At 42.2% G+C, this 16,193-nt stretch overlaps 1 protein-coding gene across 4 annotated transcripts in view; it reads right to left on the bottom strand.

Annotated features, from left to right (window-relative positions):
* Positions 1-8,302: 8,302 nt before the first annotated feature.
* The window catches only part of PDE1C (phosphodiesterase 1C), a 522,865-nt gene continuing 514,974 nt past the window's right edge, over positions 8,303-16,193 (bottom strand). For 3 of the 4 annotated variants that reach the window (XM_059932718.1, XM_059932723.1, XM_059932725.1), the window contains one exon: positions 8,303-8,806. In XM_059932718.1, coding sequence (XP_059788701.1) covers positions 8,637-8,806 — 170 coding nt within the window. In that variant the 3' untranslated portion in view covers positions 8,303-8,636. The remainder of the gene's footprint in view (positions 8,807-16,193) is intronic. The other variant, XM_059932721.1, reaches the window with a different exon arrangement.

Below are 16,193 nucleotides of genomic sequence, written 5' to 3'. Positions count from 1 at the left end.
TGTGCAGGGGCGGGGTATGCATATATCCTACTGTTCTCGGGTGGCCTCTGCCGGCAGGGGCTTGAAGCAGGATTTTGGTTCCCCAGCCAGAAATCGAAGTCTGGCTGTGGCCGTGAGAGTGCTGAATCCTAGCCCCCAGACCACCAGGGACCAGTGGCCAGTGACGAGGACCTGGCCCATCAACTGTGTAGAAATGAATTTCCACTTAGAGATGGAAAGTAGTGAAACAAGTAAAGTATTTATTAGGCGGAGAAAGGGTACATGTGGATAGACGCGCAGGCGGGCTCAGAGAGAGAGTCGCGCCCTCGTGGTAGTTTGAATCACTTTTATGGCGCATTTCTTTAGGGTTTCCTTTTGGCAAGTCATCTTGCTTTGCCTGGTTCTGAGTCCATATTTGGTATATCTCAGGGTCCTCCCATGTGTACGTGTGTGTCTCTTAGCCAAGATGGATTCTAGCAAAGAAGCCTATGGGTAGGCTGACATCTTCTACTATGTGGTGGCGCCTCCTCTCTTTTGACCTTCAAGGAACCTTTCGGCACGTGTGTAGCTGGGAAGGTCTCCAGGACTTTGAGAATGAGGAATATGTGGTCTTCTATCTCTTACCGAGGCAGGGCACGGCTTCTCCCCCCTCCTGCTATTTTGGAGTATCTGTCCACAGAGGAAAAACTCTAGCTGCTCAGCCTGGGGCCCATCTATCTCCAGCCTCACTACTAGTAAGTAATTGTGCTTATTCAAGAATAAAATAAAAACATTATCGTTTTCTTCAATTGACATATACTTCATTGTTTAATGGCTACTAAGCTGTTAGAACATAACACTTAGTAAGTTGTTTGGAACTAACAACTGAAAAAACAGAATAGGAATTTCTTTTGAACCAAAGTCCTGAGAAAAAGCTGCTGAGACAATGAGAAAGTTTGGGAACCTCTGCAAATTAAAGTCTTGCTACTCAAAGTGATACCAGCACCTTTGGTATCCCCTAAGAGCTCATTAGAAATGCAGAATCCCCTGCCGAAGCCAAGTCAGAATTTCATTTTTTACAAGGGACCCCGTGATCCTTAACACTTGATTCACATGTGAAAAGCACTGCATTTTAGCATCATAAGGGCAGTATAAGCAAACGGCCCACGCCTGTTATCTCATCAGAACACACAGAGAGCATCCATCTGAGCAGTCAAAATTCAGATCCTGCCCCCCTGACGCTTACTAGCTATGGATCTTGGGTAACATTGTGAACTTTGAGCCACAATTTCCTTACTTGCCAAGGGAGAATGATGGCGGATCCTGTCTCTTTGAGGTGATTAAATAAAGGTTAAATGAGATAACGCTTACAAAGTAGAATGCCTGGCCCAGAGTAGAACAATAAACTATGGTTTCTTTTTGCTTCCTGGGTCTGCGGCTCTAGGGCAGGTGACTGTCTTCTTTTTCTACACCTTTGAAAGGTTACAACTGTGGGAGGGAGAAATCGAATTTCATATTCAGCCATTGGATTGATGACCACACCTACTACGATAGCCAAGCAAACGTAAACACACCCTCTCTTTCCAGGTCTTGAACCAAGGGGTGCAGCCTGGAAATGTGTGTAGGTTTGCCTTAGGGATTTCGCTGTGTCCCTACAATATGGGGAAACACTGCAGACAGGCTAACAGGCAGAGAAGAATTTGCGTCGGGGGTGGTGGTGTGTATGTGGTAAAGTACACATAACATAGCATTGACCATCTTAACCATGTTTAAGTGTACAGTTCAATGGTGCTAAATATATTCATATTGTATAACCATCTATCCCTGGAACCTTTTTCATCTTGTAAAACTGAAACTCTGTAACTAAACACTAACTCCCCTCCCTCCAGCCCCTGGCAACCACCATTCTACTTTCTGTCTCTATGAATTCAACTACTCCAAGTACTTCATAAAAGTGGAATCACACAGTATTTGTCTTTTTTTTTTTTTTTAAAGAAATTCACATTCTTTTATTTATTTATTTATTTATGACTGTGTTGAGTCTTCGTTTCTGTGTGAGGGCTTTCTCTAGTTGCGGAAAGTGGGGACCACTCTTCATCGCGGTGCGCGGGCCTCTCACCATCGCGGCCTCTCTTGTTGCGGAGCACAGGCTCCAGATGCGCAGGCTCAGTAATTGTGGCTCACGGGCCCAGTTGCTCCGTGGCATGTGGGATCTTCCCAGACCAGGGCTGGAACCCGTGTCCCCTGCATTGGCAGGCAGATTCTCAACCACTGCGCCACCAGGGAAGCCCTATTTGTCTTTTGTGAATGGCTTATTTCACTCAGCGTAATGCCCTCAAGCTTCATCCATGTTGTAGCACGTATCAGAATTCTCCTCCTTTTTAAGGCTGAATAATAAATAGTCCATTGTATAATATACCACATTTTGTTTATCCATTCATCCATCTGTAGACACTTGAGCTGTTTCCACATTTTAGCTATTGTGATTAGTGGCACTATGAACACGGTGTACAAATATCTCTTCCAGACCCTGCTTTTGATTCTTTTAGGTATATACCCCGAAGTGGAATTGCTGGATAATATGGTAATTCTGTTTTTAATTTTTTAAGGAACCATCTTACTGTTTTTCACCACTTTACATTCCTACCAACAATGCACAAGGTGTGGGGTTTGTTTTTAAGTTCTTTTCCAAGCAGCATGAATGAATGACCTTGCCTGACAGACAAGGACACATTCTCCCCTAAGGCTGTGAGCTCCCAAAGCTGAGGGACACTGCCTCACTCCTATTGGATTCACTGCACACCTAGGGCAGTGCCTGGAAACGAGAAATGTTCAATTAGTGTTTGCTGATGGTTGTCCCCAGCCAGCCTCCGTTCTCCTCTAGCCTAAGGGTAGCTTTTCTTCCTACACAGCATCGCCACCTGCTGGAGAAATTGTCACATTGCAGTTTCCTGTCTATTGTTAGTGCCTTTAATACTCAGCAAACGTTGATTTGCAATATTCAGATTTTTGTAATCCTTGAGACAAGACTGAGGTTTATTTTTTGCTTTGTGAAGTTTTTTTTTATCAGAGATAAAAATGTAATATAGTTAATATTATGGAGGCACAAAAAATCTGTGTGTGTGTGTATGTATGCAAGAAAGAGAAGCCAGGTAACATTCCAAACGGTAAAGTGTGACAACCCAACAGTGTGAAAGGACACGGGAGGCTAAGGCCAAACCAGGTCAGCCTCGAAGTATTTTAAAAGTGGCCATTTAATGCAGTTAACATTCTCATTGCAAACCATTTGTTCATTGTAACAGCTTCTCTAACTCTAGCCATCCCTGCAGGAAAATAATAAATGAACACCACTACCATTAACCTAGTTTGGTCTCTTTGTCTTCACATACCATAAAACTATTCCTGTTGAAACCTAGTATCAAGCATTTAGCTTTTCAGTAGTTCAAACTGAACTCTCCAAAACAGTAGTCTGAATTCATTCTCTCACATATGAAATGTTACCCCACTCCAAAGAACTGAGATGTACTATAGTAAGTCTAAAGCCTAAACTCATGTCTATTTCTTCTGCCACAACCATTCTGAAATACTCTGATTTTGGTCATCATTAATGAGAGGAATGAACAGGTGATTTAAGCCTTGGTTGCATCAGAGGACTGTAATGTAGGTCAAGTAAGATATTACAAAGCCTGAAAAACATAGTAACAGAGTAGATGCTCCATAGACATTTGTTTGCTTTCTCAATGGGCTGGAGTTTCTCTCCCTAGCCCCCATCTATGCTCCACCACCTCCCTGCCACCACCATGAAGCCAAGGCCATGGTGGCAGGCCATGAAGCCATGCCCCAGATGATGCGGTTGGTCCTGGGGGTTATCCCTTCATACCTCCTTCCAGCAGCTCAGCCAAGCAGGCCAGGAGGAGGGATTGTGTAGTTGAGAAGGAGTAAGGAAAAGCAGGGACAAACATAATCTCATCTCAAACAGGTGTTGCCTGAAAAGACACGTGGCTAGGCGAGGAGGCGTTTCTGAAAGGGCACCCTAAAGGGGAGTAATTTCCACAGCACCAAGCACTTCAAAAGAGGCCCTCAGGCCTTGTACTATTTTGTACTATTAACTTAAAAATAAATAGCTTCTGATTCAAAAAAAAAAAAAAAAAGAGGCCCTCAGAGGGCCAGGAGGACATCAAACCCATCGGTTCCCTGGGGAGGGAGTGAAGCCAGGGCTTTGGGCTCAGGCCGGGGTTGAACCACAAGCTTCAGCTGTCGCCAGTCGTGTGGCCTCAGGCAGGGCACTGGATCCTCTGAGCCTCTGTTTTCTCCTGTGTAGAACAGGGATGGTCATTCCTACTCATGACGCGATAAGAATATAATGGTCTAACATGTGAAAGTCTGCTCTGTAGAAGCCTTCTCATAGGCAGTGCTCAAAATGTGTTTGTCCCCTTTGGAGAAACACCTGGTGCCCCTCCTGGTCTCACCCCCGACCCACGAAAACATACATACATACCTTACCTCACCGCGTATCCCTATAGATGCCTCCACCTGCTGGCCCCCATCCTCAAGTACTTGGTCTCCTAACTCAGTGGCAACTTTCTGCTCATGCTGTATAATTATCTACGAGATCTCTTAGGCTTCTTTCTCAAAGATTTCCTGTTCCTTAAGATACCAATGACTGCAGCAAGGTCTTTTACTCAGGAATAGGCTTCAGAGGTAGCAAGAGAAATAATAACAGTTACTCAAAGAAATATAAGTTTATTTTTCTCACACAACAGTAAGTCTCAAGGAGTCGGTCCAGGGACGGTATAGCAGTTGGGTGATATAATCAGAGCCATGGGCCCTTTCTAGCTTTCTGCTCCATTTACATGCAGTATGTTGGACTTTATTTCCATGCTCATCACCACCTCACAGACCCAAGAGGGCTGCTGCACATCCAGGCTAAAGTCTCTATTCCAGGCAAGAAGGAGAACTGGAGAAGGCAGCTTCTAGCTCATTAGCTGAAACTGTGTCACGTGGCCGCCCCTACGTGTAAGAAAACTGGGCAATTGAATGTTAACTTTTACAGCTTCTCCAGGAGAGACAGGTGAAAAGGAAAGGGTTCAGAAACGGAGATTGTGTGAGCATATGAGCCAACTAGGGATAATAAAGTAATGGTACTGTAATTAAATGGTGATTAATTAATTAAATGATGCTGTAAATAGGTTATTTCCATATTTTAAATGTCACAGGTATTGTCTTTTATTTAGCATTCTGTCACTATTACATTTACCAGGACTTCTGCAATTTGTCTCCCAATATGTCCCCCAACTTTATTTTATTTTCTCCATAGATTAAGATTTCTTAGTGTGCTCATGTGTGTATTATTATTATTTTTAAACCACAGGACTCTTCAAGGACCTGTGTTTGCTAGCAGAGTAAACCGATTCAGCAACGCAGCAGCACTGTTATGAGAATGAGAATGGTTTTCTCCACAGCCACTTGCCCTTTTAAATTCCAAGATTCATCCAGCTAAAAACTATCATCATTAACAATAAAACTTCCTCTTATAAAGGAAAAAAAAAAAAAAAGATCCCAGGGAACTCAGCAAACATTTCATGCCTCTAAGAGACACCAGGGGGCAGTGCAGCGTAAGAAGTGAGGGGATCTAGTTGGATCCATACCTTGATTCCATCAAATTGAATAAATAAATATAATTTTTAAGTGTGTGCCTTATCCAGATCCTTGTTCCACCAGCTCATCATGGTTTCAACCTCATTTCCAGAAATGAGCCATGCATGATGCCCCTTGGGTGACACACATTTCATTTGGCTTGCTAACATAAAAATTCTCTTCAGATGGGAGATTGTTTACTGGAAACACAACTGTGTTGTCTAATGCAACATCACCCAAGGCATTTTAGGAAATGATGAGTTCACACCCTGATATTTGTGTCCACAACTCTGGGTCATATGGGCCCTCCATGGGTAAATGTTTGTGGGGCAGAATGGCTTAGGCAGACTACCTACTTTTAAGGGTGAGGCTCTAAGGGCTAGAGCTGTATTCTTTTCTTCTCTAGGAATTTTGAATCCAAAGATAAAACAGAGACACATATGAACAGCAAAGTCGCTTTTTTTTTTTTTTAAGAAACGTATAATGGCACTTTAATCTTCAAACATATATTCCTTTTTCTGAATCCACTGAGATTTCAGACTAAGCTATACACCTTAGTCTGAAATGATATAAACTGAGTTGATAACACAGATGTTTACCTATGAACTAGCTGCTATTATTACTCAACAAATTAACTTATTGGGCTTGTGGTGTAGGGAGGAGGAGGGTTTTATTTTTTTAAAAAAAAGCTATCGCCTATACAACCAGGAAGCAAGCTGAAAAGGGTAAGTTAGACTATTCATCTTGACAAGATATTCAGGACTGAACAGTGCCAAGCATAAGGGAAATCTAACTCTTTTCCTATGAATCCCAGAATTCTGCAGAAGAAAAAGATGACTCATATACAAGAAAGTTCTTTAAAAGCATCACTTTATTTGCTATAAGAATATAATCTGGCCTGTCCATACAACCCATCATGCAAAAAAACATGGTAGGCATTTTACAAGCAATGCAGAATTTCAATACTTGTACATTTGCTCAATTAAAAGATTCGCAAAGACTGAAGAGTAACAGCTTGGGATAAAAGAATACAGAAGGAGCCAACTTTCTTCCTCAGGATCATGGCTTCCAATGCCAAGGAGCACAGTCAAGAAAGCACAGCTACAATCTCAATACCTAAGACTGAAGATATTGAGGGACAGGTGAGGACCATCATTTGTGGGTTGATCCACTGGAGGCCACTACCCCATGGACAGTCTCATTGTGTGGCCAAATGACTGTGCAGCAAGCACTAAGGCATCTGTATACAAACAGGTAGAAATTACCTGTCGAGTTAACCTAATTCAGGTGGATTAGACTCTACCAGCCTGCAGAAGGGTCCTCTTGCTCAGGCACCAAGCAAGGAGCTAAGAATTAATTGCTTCCTTAATGAAAAGTCACAGTGATTTTCCTTTCTGTATAGCAATTAAATTTCCCTGAAATACCATTGTAAAGCACATTATAAATAAATTGCTCAATAGCCTGATGGGCACTAAACTCTGGTGCTGACTCAACTTGCAAAACTGTGGTTTATTGGAAATGAATGTAGAGAATGAGAAGAGAAGATGCTACGCCCTTTACAATCAGACCCCAAAGGCTGTGGCTCAGGGTACAGTCCCCTCTTTGAGGGGCGTCCCAGAGAGTTTTCCCAGCGGTGAGATGCTCACGGCTACCTCTGCGGTGTACCTATGACTCTCCAGGCTCAGCCATAGCAAACAAAACCTATGTTATCCCTAATCTTCATCACAAAAGGCAAGAGTGGGGATTATGAAGCCCATTTTCTAGTCAAGCAAACTGAGCCTTTTAAAGGTTATGCCATTTAGGCTGAGGACCTGTAACTAGTTATATAGACAGGACAGGCTCGGAGATCAGACCTGACAGACAACAAACCTGAAGTTTTCCACCGCACCAGACCATTTCTGAAGGGATCAAAAGCTATTTCTGACCTTGAAACTTTTCTTACCATTTCTGTGAATTTAGTCCCAAAGTAAAAACTCTAGGGAGAGATACGGAAAGGCTAAAAAATGCCACCATGAAGAGAGGTAAGTTATAGACCTCTATCCCGCCAACAGCTGTGAGAGCAATTGGGCTCCCAAAGGGACTCGGATATGTGGTCTGTTGGGAAGATGACCTGAAATTTAACTTACAGTCACCTCCAAACTTATGGAGAAAAATCCGCCAATAAGGAATTCAAATTAGCTTCAGCATTTTATACTCTCCTGAACCAGGACCATAAGACTAAATAGACATTTCCTGGGTGAATCTCAAACCGGGAGTCCCTGAGGTACAGGCATCCCATTGACTTCTGGCATTGTCTATTGTGAGTGAAGAGGAAAGATCGGAGAAAAGCAGAGCCAAAATCCATCTCCCGTAAACTCTCATGTTCTTAAAGGTACGGCGAGGCTATCAGGCATGAGCCATACAATGAGAACCGAAGACAACGGTCTTTATTTTTAACTTGGATCTGCTTTATGAAGCCTAAGTTCAGAAGTACATATGAATACAATTCATCAGTTCTCCTTTCCCTCTAAGATAGTTCCATTCAGAAGTACAACTTTTGTTGGGAGTGCATCGACTTTGAAAGTTCCATGTTTACTTGAATTGTAAATATTTGTATTAAAAATTGGAAAAGATGTTTTTAGAAGTGCATTTCTTAAATACAATGATTATTATTAAACCGATATTCTCATTGGGGCAAGTCAATTTCCAGGGATGAAAAAAGTGTCAATGGGAAGAATTTCATTTTTTTCTGAACGGGTAGCATCATTTTAACTTGGGTCCAATTTAGACTTTGAAAGATCTATACCAATAAAAGCCGCATGAGACAACCCTCTTACTGGTTTGCTGCTAGAGGCTGCATGGACTTCCAAATCCTGTGACTGATGGCTCTATAACAGAACAGCAAAGGGGAAACTCACATATAGGTTTCACCGTGCCTTGGGGGAGTCAACAATGATAGCACCAGCCCTGAAGGCCTTGTTCTGGAGACATATCCCACTGTGGCTGGTTAGTACCCAGAGGCAGATGGGTGGGCCTCTCCTTCACTCCCTCTTCCCCTTGATTTATTTTCTGTTCCAGTTATGTGAGATGTTCTGAATCTTTTTCATTTTGATCCTCTGATCCAGCATCTTGTACCTTGCAGGATGCTCGTCAGTTTTCTTTGGGACCGAAGGTGCGTAGGAGCTAGATGCATAAGCAGGGCATTTAAAATGACGCAGAGGAGGCTTGATGACTGCAGGCCATGCAAAGGAAGACAGACAACGGTTAGCCTCACCAACTACACAGCGCTCCTAAATCCTGCGGGCGACTTCCTGGCCCCCAGACCTGTTTGTTTTCTTTAAAACCAGGAAACAAACAGGGTAAAACTCTCACTAGAAATCTTATTGCAAATAGATGAATAAGCACATCATCACCTTGGTCATTCACTTAAAATAAATAAAGACAAATGCCTAGGAAAAAAAAATTCCTAGAGATAGACAGTGATGACCCCAGAATACAAAGGTTCTTTGACAATGAATGGATGGGGTTAAGGAAGTGAGAGGGAGCAGTGGCGACACTTTGGGAAGTAGCAAAGCAAACACAGGTGAGCACAGCCATCTCATTAAGCAGCACTTAGCACTGTATGTAAGCTTTTAGGGTTGCAAAGTGGCACGCAATCCTGGAGTGCTAATAAGAAGCACATCACTGAGAAAATATTTGCAAAGCACGTGTATAAAGGTCTTGTACCCAAAATATGGAACTAACTCTTAAAATTCAACAAAAGGAAACAAACAACCCAATTTAAATATATGCAAAGATCTGAACAGACTCCTAGCCAAAGAAGATATACATATGGCCAAAAAGCATAGGCAAAGATGCTCAACAATTTTTGTCACTCGGGAATTGAAAATTAAAACAACAATGATATATACTACGCACCTATTAGGATGTAGTACTGCTGAATGAAAAAAAGCATATATATGTCTAATCTTAATATTATAAAAACATATAAATGTGTGCATAGGAAAATCTGGGAGAGCATACATTTAAACCATAGCAGTGATTATCTCTGAGTAGTATAAACATGGCAATTTTATTTCTTTTTAATTGTTTACACTTTCTACTTTTTCTATGATGATCAAGTTTTAGTGATGTAACTTTTTAAAAAGAAACACACTACTAAAAATTTCTTCCATAGAATCAAGTATCAAAGCTATTCTACAAAACTATACATGATGGAAAGTCAGGAAAACTGAATTTACTCTGCACTTTAGTCCGAGACCTTTCAGAGCACTCATAGCTGAGTATACTTTTCACAGCCTAGAGATCAATATTCATTCACCGACTTCTTAAAGCACTTAACTGTGTGTCCTGCTGATACAACAATGAACAAAACAGGCAGAAACCTCTACCCTCATGGGGCTTCCATTCCAGTAACCCCCTCTGAAACCTGTGACTTGCTTACAGAAGAAAAAGTGTTCCATCAATCATAATAAGTAATGCTATTACTACAAGCTCCACACTATCCACACCTACTTTGCCTTTGGAGTTAGGCTAACACATAAGTTAAGATTTTCAGCAAATGGTCCTATAGTGCCATAATAATGCATATGTAGATTTTTTTTTTTAAAAAAAGATCCCAGAATGTTTAATTCTGTTTCTTGGGGTAAACAAGGGATTGCAGCACAAAACACTCTAGGAACAAATATAAAAACAGTCCCGTTGCCCTGGAGAATGGAGTAGAAACAGGTGAGGGCTTCGAATTAAAAGCTGATTGTCCCACACTTCTGGGCTAGCTGATTTACTGCTCTTTAAGTCACAGCCCCTCTCCATATTCATTCTATTTTCACTACTCAGCATGAACCCAGCCAAAGTATTATTGAATTTCCTACTTCTCAGCATGAAGAAACATTTACCGTTTGCTAGAATTCTGATTGTCAGAACGAAAGCTCTCCTTGCCACTGGAGTCGCTGCAAATAGAGTTGAATCCGCTGATAGAGATCGGCTCCCCACCGAGATTGTGGAAATACTTATATGCCTGCTGTCACCCTCACTCAAAATGTGGGAATAAAGAAAAATTCACACAGTGCTGTTTGTACGCATTGACTGCCTTTCCCCTCTACAGGGGAACATGAAATGATGACAGGGCAAAACAGCAGCACCTGGGATGAGGGCACAATTTTGAATTTAATGGGGGCCTTTCTTCCGGGTTGGTGCTGTGGCCACTTAAGGACTCTTTCATTTATCTTTTGGGGATTCCTGAGATATTTCTGGAAGGAGGTCTGGCCCTTTCCCTTCCGATGACTGGGTACCTCCCACAGCTGAACCCAGGCAGTAGCGTTACAATCCTCTTCTGCTCCCTCAACCCAAGCCCCTCCCCGCCCCAAGCAGAGGAGAACCAAATTGGGAACAGAATCCCCTCCCCTTCATATGCTTGATTATCAACAAGTTGGACCCTTTTCCTCTTGGGGACACGTTCACAAAGTCTGCTCTTGTCTCCTAGAGCAATTTACTTGGAGAAAACGATCTCATTGGCTAATGAAGATTTGACAAAGGCATGTATCTCTGCACAGAACCTGAACTTGGGAAAGTCATTATCTATATTACTTTCAAATGTGCTTAGGAAAAGAAAAGTTCAAGACAAAAACTGACACATCATCATCCTTTATTATACAATTACAATGTTTGTTTTTCATAGACGTTAACGCTCTTTTAGGAGGTTTAATCCTCATTTGTTTAAATCTTATCTTTTTCATAAACGCAATTTCTCCCAAAGGTGTCTATGACTTCCGCCCTTTCATCTGCCATCACCAACTTTTTATTCTCTCTCTCTGAGGCCACTTTGCTTGGTGGCTACTTTTTTTTCCCATAGGAAAATAATGCATAGACTTATTCTTCTTCAGAAAATACACTGCGATTTATTCATATATCAAATGTAACTGGGTTAAAGTTAAACTAGTATGTTCATGGCAGGACTTCTCAGAGACCTAAATGATGGCGACATGTATTATGAATCCCTAAGAACAGCCAACAGCATGTGGTTTTCTCATTTTGATTAGGCCAAGGCGCCCCCTTTATCAGGAGCATGTCACACTTTCGGAAAGACTGGATTAATTCATTATCACTGTCGTTATCATGTCATAACATGTTGTATCTTATTAATTCGGTATGCCCTGTTGTTTGCACTGAGAGCAGGCAGAAGGAATGGTCACTAGTGCTCGTCTAATCTACGTGCAGCCCAATTCCTGTGCGGTAAACCATGATCTGCATTAGAACCCAATTCTGCGTCTTCAATCCCCCACGGCTTCAGTGTGATCTTGCAAGGTCACTGCACAGCAGCAGCAACTGGACAAATTTCTGAATCTCTGCTGCAGAGGACTGCCTCCAAAGGCAGAAACTTGGTTTACTCTTAGCTTCTGAATAAATTCTAATATTGGCACCTTTAAAAAAGAAAAAAAGTATTGGGCATGTGTTTTCTTCTCTTTCAAAGATAATGCCATAACATGACCTTTGGAAAAAACATTTCCACATGTAGACATTTTCTAACTGCATTTACACACACACACACACACACACACACACACAAAACACAACACATCCACTAACAAGATAAAAAAACAATCATTTATTGCCTCATAAATGTTGTTTTACATGAAGAACAAAATCCCATTGCCATACATTCCGTTTCTAAAATAGTGTCTATTGATATCTGTCTGAAATTTGATGCAAAGTCCTTATAAAAATGCTCAAAAATCATCCATGAGTTTTGAATTGCAAGGGATTGACATGTCAACATCCGTTCCAAGAGGATAAAATGATATAAGAACTGAGCCTGTGCTTTTCATTTCAGGATCCGTGATGGTAAAATAATGATAATATCTGACATACATCGTGTACTAGGCACAATGCTAAGAATTTAATGTGAACCAGCCTTTAATCTTCACTACAATTCAACAGGCAAGCACTATTATCACCCCCTTTTTGAGTGAGGAAACTGAGGCTTTTAAACTTGCCAAAGTTTGAGTGAGGAAACTGAGCTTAAGTAACTTGCCAAAGTTCACACAGCTAGCATTGCAGGAAGTCTGGATTCTGGGTTCACATCCAACTGGTCTAGCCTCAGACCTCACATATTTAAAATAACCCGAGACCAAAGTTCAGAGTAAGTTTTAATAACTACCATAATAAGTTAAAATAGTAATTAATTTATACTATCAATAATTTGAGTATATATCTGTGATATATGGGATTCTTGAACACCATTGTCAGTAGCCATAATCATATTTCCCCAAAGCAAAAGCAAATCATTCCCCCTTAATACAATTGGTGTGGTAATGGCTCAGGAAGGAATTGCATAAAAATCGTGACTAACAGGTCTCTTAAATAGCTGCTTTTGTCTCTTCCCTCACCTACGTGGGTTTGGGATGGAACAGGTGTTCCAGAAGTCTAAGCACCGGAGACAAGCAATCAAGTCAGGGGAGCCCCAGGGTCTTGGGTGAAATTTTTAACTTGGTGGTTCTCACCCCTCACTGCATATGAGAACCACCTGAGGAGCTCTGAAAAATCCTGGGAACTCCAGACCCATGAAAGCAGAATCTGTGTGGGGTTAGGCTGAGGCCTCAGGAGTTTCTAAAGCTCTTCAGGTAATTCCACTGTGCCGGAGTTTGCAAACTACTGTTTCAGTCTCGCCAATCTTCCCCTTCCTTATCTTCACAAAGGGAACAACAGTGATAATATTTTGCACACACTGCAAGTGTTCTATAAACTGTAAAGAGCTAGCCAGGGCTCCTGCTATAGTTTGATCACAACAAACTGCCTGGCTGGCAAGGAGTCCTTTATGCATCAGTTAAAGTTACTTGTGGTCTTCAAAATTAGGCTTTTTTTTTTTCTCTCCTACCCACATAGTTTGTTCTTCCTGTTGGGTCTACCATGAAGACAAAAGCTCTGAGAAATGAAGAAAAAAATGTTCTTTTTGTTGGAAAAAACAACTTTGATGCTATCACCTGAGGATTGTGAGGAAATCTGCAACAAGAAGAGCCAACACTTAGAGTCAGCGATCTTTTCTAAATATATTGAGCACTTGGAAAAGCAAAGAGTAAGACCAAAGAAGATGTTCCTGGTGTCTGACTAGGCGTGAGAGCAAGAGTGGGCGCTGTGAAGTCGCAGAGACCTGGTTTTAAAGCCTCCTTCACCTCCCCCAGCTGTTTAGTCTTAGGCAAACACTTCCCCTCTCTAAGTGTCACTTTTCCCCTCTGAATAGCAATGTTACACACTTAACAGGGCTTCTTGGGAGGACTCAGCGAGACGGGCACATGAACCATGTGAAACACAGTGTCTGGCATAAAGAAGGCCTCAGTTAAGGGCAACTTTTATTATTTTATTATTATTGTAGTGACAGTGACCATGTCCAGGGGAACTGCTGGTGGGTAAGGGGGGACTAAACCCTGAGCCAACGGAGCTCTGGAAAGACTCTGGGATAGGCACCACCATCCCTGGCTGTGCCGATCTGGGGCTGGTGGAAAGGGTGCTGCTTGCTCCTTCTGCCCTATTCAGAGAATCGGCCTGACATCAGTTTCGCCCTCTGGATTTGTCTTCTCTCTGGACTCCTTCTAGCTTCTTTCTGGGACATCTTCTCAGAGCATCTGGAATTCCAAACCCGACTTATACCTGTTTCTGATTGAGGCAGCCACGCTAGCACATTTGGTATGAATTAACTGCGCTCTGAAGATAAGCTCATGGGAAGACACGCAATCAGCCAGAAGACTCCTCTCACTGTTAACGACAGCTCCACAGAGAGTGGAATCAAGACGGGTTCATCCCAGTCCCCAAGGAAGAAACACACCCTTTAAAATTAGCAGTTTGGCTGAATTGGTTTTCATAGCTGGTCTTTTCCTTAAAGGGCAAGTGGAAGATGTTAATTTGTTTCAACCAGAACAGGAGACTTGGTCCTTGTTCAATATCTAGGCTTCCCAGCAAACAGTTTTAAAAATGAAAGTGAAGTATAACAACTTTTCGTGAACCCGGGGCTTTGCTGTTTAAGGAGCCCAGTAGCATGGCCTGTCTTCTGCACCGTTCAGTGTCTTTATATCCATTATCTCATTTGTAGTCACCCCCCGCCCATCCTTGGAAGGGAGTCAGATTCAGTTCTTTCTCTGTCCCCGTATGACTGGGACACGTAATTTCAGTTTCCCATAAAAAGAAAAAAACAGAGATAGTAACACTCACTGCAGAGGCCTGAGTGAGAATGACAAGAAACCAACGTATGAGAAACAGCCAGCACAGAGCTGACCCATAGCAGGTGTTCACCCAGCATCAGTTCCCATCCCTTTCCTCAGAGGAAGATCCTACATTTCAGGAACTATCTGGAAGATTTGCAATTGCCAGGAAAACTCAGCAGCAGAATACTTTCCCACCTAGGGAATTCCTTTGTCTCCTCAAGACATGAAAGCATTACACAAAGGCCACGCTGATAGGTGTTCCTTCCTTTCGCAGAAATACAATCTAGCACCATGAACCCAGCCAGAAAATTACTCTTAAACCATGCACATTAGATGTAGTGCTGTCTAAGGTGAGGGTCTATTCTTAAACTCTTCAAGGTGTAGTTTATATTAAAACTAGAATACTTAAACCCAGCATCTACATTAGAAAAGACTCTGGTTCTCCGAGGACTCTTCCTCAAGAAAATGAGAATACTAACTAATCTACTGGTTCCATATCTGAAGCTCACAGAGCAAAGAGCACAGGAGACAGGAAGCTTGCTGTCTGAGAAGGTATCCAGAAAAAGGCCAGTTGACACTGCCTGAACCAAACCACTCCCTAGTGTGGAAAGATCACCTGACCAGCATTTCCAGGTCCCCAGAGGAATACATGGCCACAGGGAAAAAAATAAACCACACAGTTTTGTTGCCCTTCATCCAACCTGAAGCTGTTTGCTTCCACCTGCATTTCTCAACCCTGGATGCCCATCTGATCACCTGGAAAGCTTCAAATTTACTGATTCCTAAGCCCCACCTCCAGGAGTCTTGAAAGTAATCTGTTATTTTAAGGTGAAGCCCAAGCAAGTATGTTTGTAACGCCCAGTGGTTCTAACTCGTAGCCAGGTTGAGAACCACTGGCTTAGGTGCCGAGTTTGTTTTGAGAGTATGTCGGCTTCTCCTTAAGTTTCGAGGGATGCTTGGGGCAGCTGACAGGGTCTGGTCATTGCACACAGGAGTGGCCATCCCTTGGCCACATGCTAAGATCTGTGACAAGAATCAAATCCACGAAGATCTACTTTTGGGAGAGGTGGTGTGGTATTGTGAGAGAAGCGGGGTTTGGGGTGTCACAGAACTGGATTAAGCTATTACCAGCTGTGAGATCCTAAGGAGATAATCTGTTTTGGGATTCAGGGGTTTGGGTTTGTTTTTGTTTTTTTCTGTAAAATGGGGAAAATGGTAACTTCTTTGCATGGTTGTTGTGAGGATTTTAAAGGGGCTATAGCTGAGATAATGTACGTATGGTACCTTGCAACCTCGCGGAGTACCAGTATGTCGTAGGTGCTTGGTATGTGGCTACCATCATTACACAGCACAAGAGATGAAAGGTCATCACCAGGAGCCTTTTAATGGTGGCCTGCCTGGTGGATTTCTTATTATAGTGTAGAA

Source organism: Balaenoptera ricei, chromosome 9 (assembly GCF_028023285.1).
Source record: "Balaenoptera ricei isolate mBalRic1 chromosome 9, mBalRic1.hap2, whole genome shotgun sequence".
Lineage (NCBI taxonomy): Eukaryota > Metazoa > Chordata > Mammalia > Artiodactyla > Balaenopteridae > Balaenoptera > Balaenoptera ricei.
Note: the sequence above shows the minus strand (reverse complement) of the source record. Positions and strands in the feature narration are given on the sequence as shown.